This window comes from Platichthys flesus, chromosome 7 (genome assembly GCF_949316205.1).
Source record: "Platichthys flesus chromosome 7, fPlaFle2.1, whole genome shotgun sequence".
Lineage (NCBI taxonomy): Eukaryota > Metazoa > Chordata > Actinopteri > Pleuronectiformes > Pleuronectidae > Platichthys > Platichthys flesus.
In genome coordinates this window covers 5,592,258-5,610,373 of record NC_084951.1, presented here as the reverse complement: position 1 = coordinate 5,610,373, position 18,116 = coordinate 5,592,258, and the positions used below count along the sequence as shown (strand labels likewise).

The window sequence follows — 18,116 nt, the reverse complement described above, 5'->3', positions numbered from 1 at the left end:
GGAATATGGAATATCAGAAGAATCTGGCCTTAAAATGTATGTCCAACTGAAACCAGCAAAGGGATATCTGGGAGAGATCGAGTCAAAGGCTACGACAGCAAACTTCTAACTTGGGTGCCACTTCCAACTCGGTGCTTCTGTCATTTTTTCCTTTGTTGCTTTTATTGCTTTTTAACTGTCTATTCAAGAGACAGATGGTGGTGTAGTATTTATAAAACTGTCATAGTTCCTGTCCAGAACTGCCATAATAATTAAATCTGATACAATCCCTTTGCCTGTCATCATCTGTGTGTGACTTTATTTGGAAATTATCCAAGACACTCTGTTTCTTTGGTGAGAACATCGAGTGATGGTTTGTGTGGTGAGCGATGTCATACCTTCTCTCTGATTTATACACTCACAATCAAAATATATTTATAGCGCACAATTTTGTCTGCCTGTGTTCTTGGGGATGCATGACAATTTGCGTGTGTATGTTGGGGGGCGCCAATCTGAAATCTCGCCTGGGGCGCCAACATTGCCAGGGCCGGCCATGCTGTCAGTTTGAGAATGGTTAGCAGGCAAGCCTGTCAATCACCCAATTTCATGCCTGTTGCCAGCCGATGGCCTTGAGACTGAACAGACCAACACGCCAATGCTAGCAGTTAGCTGTAATGCTAAGGATAAGTTTTTCAAAGTTGTCCAGCACACTCACTCATTCCATGGTATCTCATAATAATTTGATAGTAAGTCATAATTAGGTGATAATATCTCCTAATAATGAGATACTAAGTCATAATTATGACATAGTATCTCAAGTCATAATTATGAGACCTATGATTTTAATTTTCTTCATCACAGTGGTGGAAATGGACTTCCATAGCACACAGACAAACACTTGGTTACTTAACAGTCATGTTTACGCCAATCTCCTTATGTCTATGTCGTCTAATGCTTAAATGTGAACGTTAAACTTTGTTAGACAAATAAATAACTTTGTAAACAACCCAAATTACTCACCTTAGCCACTATCACTTGTCTATGATGAAAAATTAAATTCTGCTTAGTTTTTCAAAATGATGTAACTCATGGAGTTGTGCCGGTGCATGTATTTGCACCACATCTGCAAGGAGGCGTTAATGAGGTGCTGAAAATGCCAAGGCTCATACAGCCATGGTGATGTGTAGCCAAAGAAAAATAGCACCACAAAAATACACACAGTACACACGGAGAGGCAATCTGAGTCTTTCCTGGTTTTGATTATAGTTAATATGAGTTGAAAATTTACAGCGAGGGGCTGTAAAGCAGATTTCCATTACCTCCAGGGGCTTTCCACCTCTGAATAGAAGGATAAAGGAATCCATAACTAGAACATGGATCATGTTTCTATAAACTCAAATAAGACTTAAAGCCTGTGATAGACAGAACATCCTCAGATAGATATAGATATGCTTTATCAATCCCAGCTGGAATTTTCTAAAAAAAAGATGAATAAAACAAACCAATCAGAAATGTATCACATTATTTATTACAGAAATCATTATTATTTATTATCATTTATGCAATTTTTTCCACCAGCAAAAAACAACGTCTTTATTCCACAGATTTTAACCCATATTTCCTTTTTCTTTGTTAGAGCAATTGCTTGAATGCTTTTTTTCATTGCATTCAAACAAACAAGTCATTTTGTCCTGCGAGCTTCTTCTTCAGCTCAGTGTTCTCTCTCTGCAGAACTTTATTCTGAAGAATAGCGGGAAAAGGGAAACAGTTGTAAAGAACTGGACATATATTAATTTTGATAGACTAAAAAATATGACAATCATCATAACAAAACAAAATAAAGCTCAAACAATAGCAAAGTGATATTAGGAGGCTTTAACTGGAAGACAGTGACTCTTTATCCCTGAATAAATGAAGCTAACCTTATGTCTGAGCGCCTCCACTATCAGATCTCGTCCTCCCTTGACGCTCTCCTCTTTCTTAGATGCTCGGAACGCATCTCCAATCAATGAGACCAGCACATGACTCTGAAAAAAGAATCTATTATTACTGTATATATATTAAATAATAACTATAAGTACAATTACCAATGAATTACACATGACTACTTTCTTCATTAAAATACATTTAATATGGAAGAGATTTGTATGTGTGTCGTAGACTTCTTCCCACTATACAGAAAAAGAAGAACTCCCTACATTAGCTACCCGAGCTTGCGCACTACAAAACAAAATGGGCATAGAGAGAGGCGGGTGCTGGAGACGAAACTGCAGCAGGAGACAACTCCAACTATGGGACTGAGCTGCAGAAAGGTGGAGGCCGAGATGAGCTGGAGCAGAGAGAAGAGGTGGAGAAGCACTTACCTCACCCACTCCTTCCCTCCTTGCCCCCGCCTCCCTCAACCTTTTCCTACTCCTCGAAACAAACCCCTCACCTGTTCCCCTTTTGCACATATTATAAATAATTTAATGATGTGAATGTTATATGTTAAATTTTGTGAATAAATAAAACTAGTACAGTAAGACTGCCTCTGTCTTTCTGAATATAGATACAGAATTCATGGCCCCGATCAATTAACGCAGTGTTGGAGTGAAACAAATCAGTGTGATTCATTTAGTTTGCTACTGTTCATAGCAACATAGCACAGCAACAGACGACAAACTATGTTTCATAACTTTTTTACATTTGGTCTTATCTATATATTAATACAATAATTACCGAAATATACCAATTGCCACAGGTTCACCAAAAAATCTGTCTCTAAGCCGTGCTCTCAGATACATGGTCTGTGTCCTTCGCTTTGTCAATTGGGCCCTTGGACCCATGTACCGAAATGACTTAACTTGCAGAGGAAAAGCATAACACTAGAAGACTGTGAAAAAGCTCTCCAATTGAACAAGGGGAACTATAAAGCACTATACAGAAAAGTGACTTTACGACTTGGATAAAGTTTTACATCTGTCTTACGACCAGGTCAACTACAGCTAACCACTTATTGTCTAGACCTGCTCATTCAAAAAAATAAACATCACTTTTTACAATATGGGTCTTTTAAATATCAGCAGTGCATTTAAAGACATGTTTATCTTTCAGGGGAAACTGTTTCTTGACCCACCAATTGCAGCCGAATTGTGTTACAGATGACTGCATCAGGTTTGACACTGGCCAATCCATATTCTAACATTTGAATTACATTTTCAATAGGGCCTGACTGTCTGTCAGTGCTTGTCGGTGCTAGGGCCCTGAGTACAAGTACCTCAAAGTAAAAATGTGGAATATGGCCAAAATGGCCAATAAATGCAAAATAGCAGGCTTCCTGTTGCATTTTTCAAATTGCACCTGAGATGCAATTGTCTGGTCATGATACACCTGTGTATAAATTTTTGTGAAGATCGGTCAATGTGAACATGTTCCGGGGGTCTTGGGGGGGCACCATTGAGCCATTTTGCCTTGCCCATTGAAAATCCTCCACAATATGTACATTTTCACCACTTTCTAATTTTCGGCAAATTTTGGTCTCCTCAGAACAGAATGCAATAGTTACCCTAAATTACCAGCCTTGATTTAGGAAGTACTAGTAAGTGTTGGTTGGAAATTCTTGGATTACATCTTGGAGTTATAACTGGGGGGACAGACCATGCAGAGTTTTAAAAAGTTATTAACCGGATCCTAAAATCAATCCTAACTGACAGCCATTGAAGGGAGGCGAGCACTGAAGAGATATGGGCCCTACTCTTGGTTTTGGTTAAAATCCGACCAGCAGCGTTGTGCCCAAGCTGATACCAAGATACTCACAAACTTCTTGCTCTGGAACAGATAACAGTGGTACGTGTCGGCTGCAGGGTGTCTGGCCACAAAGCCGAAGACTTTGTGTGAGGACGGCAGGAGGGCACAGAAGGAAACGGTGGAGAGAGGACACGGGTACAACAGGAACTGAGGGTATAGGAAAGATAAAGTAAAGTCGTCAAGTGATGAGTCAAGGCCAAAGTAAGCAATATCTTTAATCAAGTTTTATGCATCCTCTGATTGGTTTGAACAGTGTACACACCTTGGTTTTGTTTTCCAATATGTCTATCTCACTTAGGGACAGGAAGAGGTGGACTTTGCTCTTCTTGGCTGCCTTTTCTGTGGAGTATGGATCAGGCGTCTAGAAGAGAGAGGCGCAGAGAAGGAGCCATTATGTCCTGCTTGTCACTGATTCTCAGTATAAAACATGTAGAGTCCAGAAAAATATATTGATATAATATATATATTTACTGTTCATCAAGTGCTATCATGAGTCTCAATATCTTTTAGATGGATTTGCAACAACATGGATACAGACTTTCATGGTACCCATAGAATTTATAAAAAAAATGACTTTGGTGTTCCTCAGACTTTTTATCTAGCGCCACCATGAGGTTGATGTTTTTTTTTACTTCTGTTAGCTTCAATATATCTCCTCGATGGATTTGCAAGAAATGGATAAAGACTTTTATGGTACCCAGAGGATCAATCTAAATGAACCTTGTGGTGATGATATAATAAAAGTTTGTGAATCAGCAAAGTCATTTGGAATTATCGTCTGGGTATCATTGAAGTAAACGTCTCAGCAATTAACAGACAGTTTGCCATAACATTTGGTGGAGACCTTCATGGTTCCCAGTGGATGAATCTAAACGAACCAGGTGGTGACTCCCGGTTCTCTGTTTCTTTGTAGTTTTTTGGGGGGGCACTTCCCACAATCAACAGTCTTTGGAATCATTCTCTGGGCACCATGAATATCTGTATCCATTAATTTTGTCCTCCAGTAGATATTGAGATAATTCAGTCCGTACCTAAGTGGTGGACAGACTTGCTGTGCCATGATATTGGCATGGTTAAAAGGAAAATACAGCTGCGACTGACCTGGAGACTAAGAGCTGCTTCCTCCAGGATCTGTACTCCATCGGGGCGAACTACCTCAACCCGCCCAAGAAACTGGAGTTTTCAGAGAGAAACACAGAATAGCCTTGTTTTAAACAATATGTTTTAGTACAAAATGCTGTATATACGGTATGTGTATGTATATTTGACTTACATAGCTACAGGAATGAGCTGTATCACAGAAAGAACACCACATTGTCCAACTGACGTAACTAAAGTGTCAAAACTCTATTTACCTTCACTCGAAAGGAGATCTCATTGTTGTCTTCTGAAGTGTCGCTCATTTCGACACTCGTCACACACACCTGGTGTTTGTCAGTGAAACATCAACACATTAAAAACCAACATTAAGTGCCACAGAAATATCTGAATCAGCTCAATGAGACAACATACCTTTGTTAATGTGCTATTACCAGACAGGATCCTGTTCTTTCTGAATAATAAAGCAATGGGTGTAAAGTCTATTGGAGTTAATCAGTAACCTGCAGGTCTTCCTTATTGCCTCTTATCAGATATGCAGTCTGCCAGGAGGATTCATGGGCACACTGTGGTTCATACACGTATAAAGGCAAGCAGACTCACAGAAAAACCAGCCACACAAATATAACTTCTGTATCACCTGTATTTATTTGTTTACAGTGAGTGCCACTTTGTCAATGCTCAATCATAGATATATCTTTATATTCGCAAGTGGATTCAATGTCAGAGTCTTAGTCATTACCTCGAGAGCAGCATAATGGTCAACAGTGACATCAAGCAACAGTTGAGAATTGTGATTGTGGTCAGAGACAGCATGAAGGGAAGCCTAACGCAGACAGTTAAAATACCTGTTTTGATTTCTCTTTCCAGCTTAAAATCCATTTCAGACCTGAAGTCACCACAGAAGAGCTGCATGATTTAGTCTAAATAAAAGCTGATGAATGATGATTCCAGACAGTAAAAGATCAATTGTACAAACCACCAAAGCATTTGGAAACCACACTTTTTAATGATAAGAACAGAACCCAACGCACAGCTGGAAAACAACCCTGTGTGCCTGTGAACAATCAACAGTTCATCTGCCAGAAATGTCCCTGCTGGATGTGCTTACACGAGCATGCTCTGTCCCCTCGGAGGGAAGTTTTATCTATTTGTATTAGGCTCAATGGTGCTGCAGATGTGAGAGAAGTGAAGAAACAGGTGGTGAGTGGACTCTGAAGTGGACAGTGGATGGATGACAGCAGAGAGCGATCCCTTCTTGAGAGAATGAGAGGAGGAACAGCCGAGATGAAAATAACACCATCCTGGTAGACAGACACAGATGGGATAGAGCCAGACCTTCAATAATATCAAGTGCCAGCCTGGGAGATTCACTTCTCCATTTTTGAACCACTATCAAAGTTTGGAGGAAAAGTCCACGCTGACTCAGCTCTAGTCCATCAGTTTCTGTCTGTGAGGTTGGTGAAGCAACACAGCTGTTGTGTACCGGAGCCTATGAGTCGTTGACGGACATGCTCTCCATGGCGTTAGGCAGGTTCCGGTCTCCTCCTCCCTGCTTCTTCTTCTTGCCTCCTGCTCCTCCGTCCTGATTTTTCTTTGCCTTTTTAGACATCTCCTGATCAATAGGAGCAGGCTTGACAAACTTGATGATCTCTGTCAAACCTAGAGGACAAAAAAATTACATTCAAGCCTACAAGCGAAAAAACAAAGGTCATTTAGCTCAATAAAAAAATCTGTCACTGGTGGGTGTGATCGTGAGGCAATGAAAACCTCCACAAACGCACTTAAACTGTGTCAGTGCTTAAAGGAACAGTCAAAGATTTTAGAGAAAAACACTTTCTACTTGTGAAGCAAGAGCCAAGAGCCAATTAGCTTAGCATAAAGGCTGAGGGAGGGGCCAATAAGTAGTCTGGCTCTGTCAGAAACTCTTTTGGCTTGGGGATTACCCCTCGTAAACGTCTGCTCTTACATTAAGTGTTAAGGAAGGTGACTTGTAGGTGTGTAGCTGGTTTACTGGTTTTCAGCATGCAATGTAGTGCAGCACCCAAGCATGCAGCTGTGGGTTCGCTCCTTCCACTCAGCATGATGTGAAACCTCTTAGGGTTGATCAGTAAAAAGATCTAAATTATACATTTTTTATTCAAAGTTGAAGCCTGCGCAGTAGAAATTAGATTATTAATGCTTAAGAGGCCTTACTGATGTCAGACTGGATTTCCTGTGGTAGATCTTAATACTAATATCGTAATAAGTTAAATAAAAAAGACATCATGTAAACAAACGATCTTAAAATTAGTTTTTTGTTTTTAATTGTGACTAAGGTACCATACTTAGTATGACATTTAACAGTGTGAATAAAAAAGCTTGTGGTTGCCATCTTGTGGACAAACATTGTTATTTATCTATCCTAAAATTATTTTTACTTGTTGACATGCACAGACACAAATACATATATATTTATAATAAACCTTCTATTAGTTATTAGCTTACACTCACCCCGGACAAAAACTTAACCAGAATTGAGATTTTGAAAAACAACTTAATCCTCATGATTCACTTTCCCTCAAACAGCTATTTGTAATCTGTGAGTGATCACTGCACACACCAGATGTTAAGAATGCAGTAGAGCTTACCTGGAGGCATGAAGTCCTTGAGCTTCTCTGGAATAATGATGCCTTCCTCGGTTTGGTAGTTCTCCAGGATGGCACACATCACTCGAGTGGTCGCGCACATGGTGGCATTCAACATGTGCACAAACTCTGCCTGCATAATATACATACAGAGAGGAAGTAAATGGTCTGTATTTATATAGCGATTTTCTAGTTTTGATCACCACTCGAAGCACTTTTAGGTACAGTTTTTACAATCACCCATTCATACACACATTTATACAGTGCATCTTTGTGCAGCAGAGGTGTGTTAGAACATGCAGCCACAGAGGGGAAAACACAGACACTGTCTTTCTGTCTGTCTGTCAGCAGGATGATGCATAATCTGCTCAACGGACTTCCATGAGATTCTGTGGAGGGTGGAGCATGATCCAAGGAACCATCCAAACAATATTGGAGTGGATCTGGATAAACAAGCAGATCCGGGATTTCTTTCTAAACTTTCTTTAACAATGCGAGACAGTGTGAGGGTATGGGCTCCGAGTACCCTTCTTTTGAAATGCATTTAACATCCTGATCAGATGGGTGAAGACAAGGCTCTCAATTAAACCAGCATCAAGTGGTTTTTATGTACCATGTTAATAAATCAACAGTGGAATAAAATGTTTTTGCTTAATGGAGGAAAAAAAAGAGCCAAATCTACTTTCACTGTCTATAATTTGTTAATGCACTCATCCACCCATGTCCATGAGGCTTTCCATGGACCCCTAGCAGACCTTCACATGCAGCCCCAAATTTTGGACTGTGTTGATTGTACACGTTAACTGGGACAGGAGTCTCAGTGGTCAACCCTTAACTGTCCAACTACAGCTGAGGCAGAATTAGCTTCTCGGTGACATAAACAGCTGCGTTGGAACTAAGCACTCACCTTGTCCATCATCTTCTTAGTCTGTCCGTAGCGGATGCGGAGGCGCCTGGCCTGGTAGTCAGTGCAGTTTGAGCAGGAGACCAGCTCTCTGAAAGCTCCTGAGCCAGGGAACCAGGCCTCCAGATCCAACTTCTTACTTGCTGCATGATTCAAGGCACCTGAAATGACAAGCAGAAGCAGAAGTTAATGTAGGATCATGACGCCAACTCTTGCTGCTCTGAAAGATGCTTGTGTTTAAGTGTCATCTGATGACTTTCGAACGGCCAACAGGTTAAATTTTACACAACATGAAAATAAAAATCTTTCTCAATATAGAGTGTCGTTAACAAACACAACAATGTAGTGCTTCACCAAACAAAGGATTCAGTGTTGTATAGTTTTTTTTGCAACAATTGGTGCACATGTATGTATAGATGCAATGTAACATTATTTTAAACAAATAAAACAGTACACTCATGTATGGGCCAGAGAGTGCTACCATTTTGGTCACAAATAAGACCAAGTATCTATGAACTGCGGTTTTTCCATGCTCACACTGGTGTGACAAACATTTAGCTGGTGTGGTACTGTCTTTGATTGAGATGTGTCGCTTCCTCATCTCAAATCACTCGTGTATATGGAAACTGTCAGGCAAAAGGTATAATAGGTGTATTATTACGGTGCCAAAATGCATGAGGAAACTTTTTGGATGCACCTAAATTCTGTGCTGGTCCAACTTAATCATCAACTTAGTGTGGAGCCCTGCATGCCGATTTTTTTTACAGGGAGCTTCTTTTCTTTGTTAACTTTCATTTTACCATTACACTCACTCAAAATAGAGCAAGAATCTACACTCTGTTGTCTTCTAGCTGAGTAACCAAAAACAAGAATGACACTTGTTCATACATCATGGATCTATTTGACCAGATCTTAATCTTGCGTGTGTGTGTTTCACACCCACCAGAGACTATGTTGACGATGCGATAAGGAATTCCAAGCGTCTGGTAGAACTCCTCTGCCGTCCCGATCATCTCATCAAACATCTCCCATGATTTGTTATCATGTGGGGAGGCATACACAAACTGCTCAATCTAGCGGGAGACATAAAGGAAAACTTAATGAATTCAACTGCAGCGTTTACCCAAACATACCAAAAGCAAAAATCTGTGTCAATTAGTGACATTAATAAAGTTTTGGTTAGAGGAAATGATAAGAAGTTTTCACAAAGAGTAATTAGTTACTTATTTGAAGTGTATTTCACGGACAATAAAAGGGACATTTCTGACCTTTTCAAACTGGTGCACCCTGAAGATCCCGCGGGTGTCTCGGCCATGGGAGCCCACTTCCTGTCTGAAGCAGGTGGAGAAGCCGGCGTAGCGGATGGGCAGGTCCTCTGGTTTGAGCCACTCGTCCCTCAGGAAGGCTGCGATGGGCTGCTCAGAGGTGGCAATGAGGTACTTCTCATCTATGGAGTTGTCGTCTGACTTCTCACTGCCTTTACCGATGACCTGGAGAAAGTAACAGTGGACAGAAATCCATTGATCCAGCTGACTGTGAATGAGTCAAACTATTTTGCAGACTTGCAAATATAACCAATTACATATGCAGCTCATTGCACGAAATACCACAGTTGTACAATGCAATTCATTAAACCTCCCTGAAAAACTACTGAGAGAGCTGAAATACAATAGACATACATTACATTACATTTCATTTAGCTGACGCTTTTATCCAAAGCGACTTACAATAAGTGCATTCAAACCCGAGGGTACATACCAAGGACGACAAGAATCAAGAAAATACAATTTCTTCAAATAAAGCAAAACTACAAAGTGCTATAAGTAAGTGCCATTTAAGTGCTACTAAAGTGTTAGTTACAAAAAGTTGTTAGTGTTTGTTTTTTTTTTGTTTTTTTTAATTTATTCAAGGTAAAGTCGGAAGAGGTACGTTTTTAGTTTTCGGCGGAAGATGTGTAGACTTTCTGATGTCCGGATGTCAATGGGGAGCTCATTCCACCATTTAGGAGCCAGGACGGAAAACAGTCGTGTTTTTGATGATTGTTTAGGTCGCAGTGAGGGAGCAACGAGCTGATTGGCCGAAGCAGAGCGGAGTGAACGGGGTGGGGTGTAACGTTTGACCATGTCCTGGATGTAGACTGGACCGGATCCGTTCACAGCATGGTACGCAAGTACTAGTGTTTTGAACCGGATGCGAGCAGCCACTGGTAACCAGTGAAGGGAGCGGAGGAGAGGAGTAGTGTTAGTGAATTTAGGTTGGTTAAAAACCAGTCGAGCTGCTGCATTCTGGATGAGCTGCAAAGGTCGGATGGCAGTAGCAGGTAGACCTGCCAGGAGCGAGTTACAGTAATCTAGACGTGAGATGACCAAAGCCTGGACAAGAACCTGCACCGCCTTCTGAGTGAGAAGGGGGCGTATTCTCCTGATGTTGTACAGCATGAATCTACAGGACCGTGTTGTTGCAGAAATGTTGGCAGTAAGGGAGAGTTGGCTGTCAAGTGTTACGCCCAGGTTCCTAGCTGTCTGAGTGGGGGTTAACACAGAGTTGTCGAAGTTAATAGTCAGGTCGTGGATGGGAGAGTCTTTCCCTGGAAGGAAAAGTAGTTCAGTCTTGTCAAGGTTAATCTTCAGATGGTGTTGAGTCATCCACTGAGAGATGTCGGTCAGACAGGCAGTGATTCGTGCTGCTACCTGTGTTTCTGATCGGGGAAAAGACAGGATTAGTTGGGTATCATCAGCATAGCTATGGTAGGAAAAGCCGTGCGAGTGAATGACAGAGCCGAGGGAGTTGGTGTACAAAGAGAAGAGGAGAGGACCTAGGACAGAACCTTGAGGGACCCCAGTAGTGAGGGGACAAGGTTCAGACACAGACCCTCTCCAAGTTACCCTATAAGTGCGTTATTGAGGTAGGAAGAGAGCAGGGAGAGAGCAGAGCCTGAGACACCGAGGTCCTGAAGGGAGGAAATAAGGATCTGGTGGTTCACTGTGTCGAATGCAGCAGAGAGGTCTAGAAGGATGAGGACAGAGGAGAGAGAGGCTGCTCTAGCAGTGTGAAGCTGCTGAGAGACAGCAAGGAGGGCAGTCTCAGTTGAGTGACCTGCCTTGAAACCAGACTGGTGAGGGTCAAGAAGATTATTGTGGTTAATTATTATTATTATTATTATTATTGGAGGAAAGTTGATTAAAGATAGCACGCTCAAGAATTTTGGAAACAAAGGGAAGGAGGGAGACAGGTCTGTAGTTATTTACTTCAGACGGGTCCAGGGTGGGTTTCTTCAGGAGAGGATTTACTCTTGCCTCCTTCAGAGAATTAGGAAAACAGCCAGTTGACAGGGAAGTGTTGATTAGATGGGTAAGAAAAGGAAGAAGGTCAGGGGCAATATACCTCATTTGCCTTTATAGCAGATGGGAATGGCTTAAGATGAAGGATTTAAAACAGACAATATTTAATATCCCTTGCTTGAGTTTCTCTTAACTATATTGATGATAAATTGTCGACCAGCAGCTAATGTCAAGGATCACCAGATGTTAGCAACCAGTGGAAGATAGAGTCAGGCAGGATATGTGTACCTGCCAGTTAGCTATGCAGCACAGTATATTTTCCTGGAAAAGGTTTGGCCTTCCTGACTTTAGGTTTATCCTACTCTCAATTTTAAGACAGATCCTCAGAAATGTATCTAAGCCTCATGGGATGTTTAGCCATTATCATTCTATACTCTTCTGAGGAAGGCCCCACCATTGTCAACCGAGTCCTGGGGTGGGTCCCATAGCCTATCGAGTTTTGTTTTTAAGATGTTTGGTTAATGATCTGTAGTTTCCCCGTTTTCTCAAAATTACAAATCACTATCAAGAGCTAGATGTCAATGTATTTGGACTTAAATCTGCTTGTTTAAAGTTAATTTAAAATTGGAGTCCATGCCTTGTTTATTTTTCGGGACATTATATAAGGTTCACCTGTAAGGAACTAACCACTTTATCAGAGCAAACTGTGGTTATTAGCATCACAAGGCATCCCAAGTTTGGCCAATCAGTTCAGGAGTCCTGGCCTCTCTTGATATTTCTTCCTACAGCTGCTGTAGACATCTTGATGGGTTATTTTCAAGGTTATATACACCATAAAACGTCAGGTTACCATAACTATCTAGAGCTGGCTTCTGTAGAAAATTAGGGTAACTAGTATGTCAGTGACAGATTCTTTACTCATGGTGCAATTCCTTTTTCGGGGGGCCGAAATGGACAGGTCTAATCCATCTGTAATATCGTCAGTTTTGAGTATTACACTTATTCACTTAAATAAAAAGATGTATCATGGTAGTATTATATTAGCACGCCCCACCGCTAACAAACCTTGTAAAGCTCATCGTCAAACTGGCTGAGCTGGGCGACTTCCTGCATGACCTCTTTCCTCATGAAGAACGGGGTGTAGAGCATTGTATAACTCTTGCTGTACAGGATCCTTAAGGCGTAGTTGATCAGAGCCTGCTCCAGGAAAACCAGAGGGCCCTAAATGACAACACGGGAAAGGAAAACCACTCAACAGCAGGTCTCTTGGGTTGAGATATTTGCACTGATTTTCTTGTTTGTATGACACATCTTTGTCCATACATGCGACTGAGCTTGTATCTTAACTCACCTTCAAAAAGTAACCTCGGCTCCCGGCCACAACAGCTCCCTTCTCTCCCTCAAAACCATCGATCATGACCACCAGGTCAACATGGGAGTACTTCTTCTGGACAGTGCAGTCGCCCCAGGTGCGCTCTACCCTGTTGTCTGCATCCTGTCAGGAGGGGAGACAGGAGAAAATGTCACATTGTTACACATGTCAGGGTTTATTATGAATGACAGTCTCCATTCTCCTGAATGTCGCTGATAGCATTCTTGCACAAATCTGCATGAAGATCTTCTGCCAGTCTTCAAAAGAATGTATTATTTAATCCACTTAATTGTTAAAGATTTTGTGAATGACTAAGCCAATAAATGAACAGCAGATTATCAACTTAAATTGCATTAGTAAATCAAAGTCATGTTATCAACCCCCACCTCGTCATTGCTGATGGGCACAGATGGGTGCAAAACATTGCCGACCTCCCTCTGGTACTCGAAGCGCTCCGCCTCCAGCCTTATCCTCTCAGCGTCAGTTTTCTCCATCGCCTCGTCCACCAAAATGCGCACCTTTTTGATCTGGGTTACTGTCAGGGCCTGACAGACAAAGAAATATGTAAACAAGCAAGGAATTAAAAGACAGATATAAACGGTATGTCGTTCTTCGTCACACCCCCACAGATTCATGTAATAAGTGGCAAAAATGCCACCACTCAGGTTTGGGCTGTAACAATTCTTGAACCAAAACCAAGGTCGCTGGTTGCTGTTTGCTATATGCGAAGACCGAACCATGAAATGTCTCCCTGGCAAACGCAACAGGCTGCCACAGCAGCAGGTGCAGCCTTTTGGGTTTATGTGTGTTCAGTCACAACCCCAGGACCACAACCCCGTAACTTCAGAGCAAAGAGTGTGGAGGTCGGAGAGGACACACCAAAGTGTGTTGTGAAGTCTGCTTGTTCTTGCTGCTCAGGAGCAGACACTGAAGATGGAGTCAGAGCATTGTTTATTCTTTATGGAGTTTCCCTGGAGTTTTTTTGTTTCATCTGTTTTTCATTGTTTGAACTAAATTGACATGAACTATGTTGGGCTTGTGGGGGAGACTGATCCGGACTTTGTAAATATATGGATTGAAATTTGGACAATTAGAATATGGGAGACACACTGTTTCCTATTCTTTGGTCATTTGGGTTTATCTAGTTTTATGTGAAGACAAGTACAACATGTCGTTTAGTTTTCTTCTCTTTTTGGTTCCAAATGTTGGTGTTTACTAAAACCCAGAAATATGCCCCCGCTTTAACATACTCTACATCCCTCATAAAAAAAATTAAACTGAGGTATCAGCAAAACCGTGGGTTTGAAGTATTGTTACAGCCGTACTTTCGGTAGAGTAAGAGCTTAAAGTGAAGACAAACATACCGACAGTGTTTCAGCTGTTAGGGACTCAAGGTTCTGTGCTTCTTCAGGTACAGCCTCATCCTCCCCAACTGGCTCCTTCTTCTGCGTTCACAACAAAAGAAAATATTAGATTAGATTAGATAACATTCAACTTTATTGTCATTGCACAGTACAAGTACTTATACAACGAAATGCAGTTTAGCGTCTAACCAGAAGTGCAAAGTGCAGAGTATTGTGCGTATATGAAATGTAAATAAATAAGATATGTACAGTAGCAAATATATATGGAATAATACAGTATTGACAGATATTGTACGATATATATATAAGGGTGCAAATAAAATAGTCACATTCTAATCTTCTATGCTGCTGCTGATTTACCTTCATTTTCTCCCCAATGCTCTTGCTGCACATGTTCTTTGCCTTGTTGAGGTTGTCTGAGGTGAAGCGACCTGTTAATGGGCACAGTCATTCAGTCAGTGCACTGTCAGTAGATGTGTGGGAGACAACTGCAGTAGCAGGGCTCCTGCTGACAGGGGTTACTCTCAGTAACAACCATGATAAGAACAGACTATTTCTGTCACTTAAACATGGACCACAGTGTCCTGATCGTGTCATACTCTGATTCAGACTGACGCTGTCCGTAGCTCCACTGCAGGGCGAGGTTGAGTTGATATGTTGCAGACTGGGATTGCATCAGATTCCACGCTTCCATCCAGCATCGCTAAGCTAACACAGCCTTCACGTTAGCAACATAAGTAACACTTATGGGAACGTGTGATAAACCAGTGATTGGTACCTCATCCATTATAACTCTGAAACCAAGAAACTACCTTTGAGTGTGTGGAAGAAAACGAGTCGGCTCATTAGAATTAGCCGAAAGGTGCTAGCTATACTAACATTAGCCCGATGCTGCTTGCTATCGTCTTGCTGCTGTGAGAACGTCCAACCAGACTTCATTCAAATCTGCACTTTAAATGTTAGCTTAACTTACTGAAGATCATCACCACCTATACAGGTTGTTTTTTTGGATAATGTCAAATGATTTGTCAGTGATCAATTCGGCATCTTAATAATGCACCAAACATACTTTTATTTACTATTTCAAATGATAAACCTTCTGGCATTTCTCGCAGTCCACTGCAGCAGAGCGGACCCTTGACTGCTAGGTGGCAGAACAAGCAGATTCACAATTAAAGTATATTCACAGGGGCTGTTCTTGTATTTCAGGAAACCGAATGGAAGACTGGAAGCCTGAACACATGGGAAGTCGTTTTAAATGATTGGCGAGTGTGACTTTTGGCTGTCTTCAGATGCTAGCGATCAAATTGACCGGCTTTCTATTGGAGTTGGGCGTGGGCTATTCTCCACTGAGGTTGAGCTAACGTTAGCATCTGTAGCCGCCGCGCTAACGTCAGCCTCTATGAGGGAGACAAGCGAAAGGAAGCGGCGCTTACATTTCCTCCACTCTGTGTCCGCGGCCACCAGTTTGTCCACGAGCGTGACATCTTTGAAGCGCTTCCTCTGGATCTCACGGACGGCTTCGGGGTCTCCGCCTTTGTCTGTCCGGAACAGGTCCAAGTCGAGCACCATGTTTGCTGCAGGTTTCCACGTTGTCCGACTGTCACAGACTGAATGAGCTCACAGCGGTGCAGCACTACAGCCGGGTTGCCAGAGCTTCTCGCTCCGCTGACAAATCCGTAACCACGAGTTGAAAAAGCCCAATCGTGACATTAGTTCATCATGAGCTCTCTCCAAGAAACAAACCAAAACATCGTAAGATATGTAATCACTCTGTTGTTGATGTTTACTCAGAATGGTTTTTGAGAGCGAGAATTTAGGCCTTCTTTTCAGCCAACCTGGCAACTTACGTCAGGAAAACTTCATGGAAAGTTTTTTTATATATTAAAAAAACTATAATTGACCGATTTATCCGTTTTTACAGTGATGGACACAAAAATTAACTCGATGAACCGCAGTTGATGTTACTTTAATATAGTAGTTAATTATGTCTTCACCTGCATTTGTTTGTTTGTTAGCTTGAATTCACAAAAATCACTGATTTCCATGTTTAGGTGACTGATATCTGAGTGTGTGCAATCTGGTGCAGGTCCAAATAAAATCCAGATTGAGTGAATTTAAATGAAGAGGAGTGTTGGGCCTTGGCAGAGGTATAAGCTCTAACGTGTGCCATTCTAATTATAACATAGATCTGTGGACAGAGAAGATTCTTCGTCCAATGTGCATGCCAGCAGTCTAACCACAAAACTTGAAGTACAATAGACACATGTCTGTATTTGGGAGGGAGCAGCAGAGCAGAAGTCTGGATCTCTAGAAGTCATGTCAAGATTAATATTATATTCTTAAGAATGGAGACAGCCTCATTTCAATGCCTGAGACAGGATGTATGGAGGACCATACATGACATAAGTAAAAATAAATAAATAAATAAATGTATAAATAAATACAGAAATAAATGAATAAATAAAAATGGAAATAAATACAGAAATAAATAAATACATATGTTAATACCAAAAGAAATGTCAAAAGAAATGTCTTAAATATATTTTAACATTTATTTTTTCCCTGATACATTTCCTTTGCATTTGCAGTGTCCTTATGCTAATGAGAAAGGCGGGCCTAACCGCAGTCTCATGCAGGATTGGTCACAGGAGTGTAATGATCCAGCCCTACTACTTCTGCCTTTCAATGCTGGTGTCCAGTAGCTGTTTGCAGCGTTGAGCCAGTTCACACTTAAAATGAACTAGTTCAAGTTCAGAGGGTTAGTTAAGGTTATTTTTTATTGGGATGATTTAGCTGTCAGTAGTCCTGACTGTGAGCGTCACGTCTCGTGTTCTACTGAGCACAATGAGCGAGCCGAGAGGAGGAGGAGGAAACAGAAACTCCAGCTCGGTACAAACCACCTGCCGCCTCTGCTCTGATCATGAAGCCACTGATCTCTGAGCAGATGTGACCAGAGAAGCTCTGTGTTTCCACTGTTTCCACTGTTCCACAGAGTCACTAACTGGCTGTTTCACGGTGAAGAGCTCAGGTCTCAGTCACTGCCCGTGTCTCTGAGCGAGTGTGTGACGGAGCGCAGGGGCTGTGTGTGTGTGTAGCTCAGTTGACCAATCCTGCTCGAGACTGAGGTTAGGCCCGCCTTTCTCATTAGCATTTATTTATTTATTCTTACTTATGTCATGTATGGTCCTCCATAGGATGGTGACTCCCAATACAAAACATAAAATATATTAATCTTAAGCATTTCTCTTCTGTAAGGTTTCTCATACACCCAATTTAATGGGGGGGAGCCCCTAAGGAGCCCCTAGGGAGCTGTGCTCGCGAGCCCGGCTCCCCGGCTAGCGTTAGCTCGCGAGCTAACTGGGCCCGTGGAGCCCGGCTAGCGTTAGCTCACTCGTCCAAGGCCATGTAGCGAGACGGCCTACATGGGCATGGTGTGACTATGATTTTTATTTCGGTCGTATTCCCATTCGACGCACTCTAGTGTATTGTTTCTGACATAGAGGAACCACAACAAATTGCGGGAGTTGTTTTTCTCTAGAGTTTTTGGGACGGTAGACATGCCAGATACCCAAATTAACATTTAAGAGCACTACAAAAGTGGAATTTTCATAATATGTCCCCTTTAAAGCATTAGTGTCAGAAGTTAGTTTGTAGTTGAGGCATTAAGCTGTGAAGCCGAGAGACCAATACATGCTAGCATGA

General features: G+C 41.7%; 2 protein-coding genes across 2 annotated transcripts; both read right to left on the bottom strand.

The window, feature by feature from the left end:
• Positions 1-1,484: 1,484 nt before the first annotated feature.
• On the bottom strand, positions 1,485-5,355 carry LOC133956266 (PTB domain-containing engulfment adapter protein 1-like). The gene is made up of 7 exons (XM_062391180.1): positions 5,278-5,355; positions 5,121-5,189; positions 4,867-4,938; positions 4,028-4,126; positions 3,775-3,912; positions 1,902-2,006; positions 1,485-1,719 (listed from the first exon to the last, which is right to left on the bottom strand). The coding sequence occupies exons 2-7, from the start codon at positions 5,166-5,168 to the stop codon at positions 1,648-1,650; spliced, it is 534 nt and encodes a 177-aa protein (XP_062247164.1). The 5' UTR covers positions 5,169-5,189; positions 5,278-5,355; the 3' UTR covers positions 1,485-1,647.
• A 137-nt stretch (positions 5,356-5,492) lies between these two features.
• Positions 5,493-16,030, bottom strand: sars1 (seryl-tRNA synthetase 1). The gene is made up of 11 exons (XM_062392015.1): positions 15,848-16,030; positions 14,772-14,842; positions 14,412-14,492; positions 13,434-13,592; positions 13,027-13,170; positions 12,741-12,896; positions 9,663-9,884; positions 9,338-9,467; positions 8,398-8,555; positions 7,494-7,623; positions 5,493-6,525 (listed from the first exon to the last, which is right to left on the bottom strand). Exons 1-11 carry the CDS (start codon positions 15,981-15,983, stop codon positions 6,356-6,358), a joined length of 1,557 nt encoding a protein of 518 aa, XP_062247999.1. The 5' UTR covers positions 15,984-16,030; the 3' UTR covers positions 5,493-6,355.
• Positions 16,031-18,116: the final 2,086 nt, after the last annotated feature.

Coding starts and splice junctions, on each gene's coding strand:
- LOC133956266 (XM_062391180.1), bottom strand. CDS start 5,168: ATGAGCGACACTTCAGAAGACAACAATGAGATCTCCTTTCGAGTGAAG. Junction 4,127..4,866: donor AAGCAGCTCTTAGTCTCCAG/GTCAGTCGCAGC, acceptor TCTCTCTTCTAG/ACGCCTGATCCATACTCCAC. Junction 2,007..3,774: donor TGTTCCAGAGCAAGAAGTTT/GTGAGTATCTTG, acceptor TTCTTTTTTCAG/AGTCATGTGCTGGTCTCATT.
- sars1 (XM_062392015.1), bottom strand. CDS start 15,983: ATGGTGCTCGACTTGGACCTGTTCCGGACAGACAAAGGCGGAGACCCC. Junction 14,843..15,847: donor GGACACAGAGTGGAGGAAAT/GTAAGCGCCGCT, acceptor GCCCATTAACAG/GTCGCTTCACCTCAGACAAC. Junction 9,885..12,740: donor TTGACGATGAGCTTTACAAG/GTTTGTTAGCGG, acceptor TACTTTCTCCAG/GTCATCGGTAAAGGCAGTGA.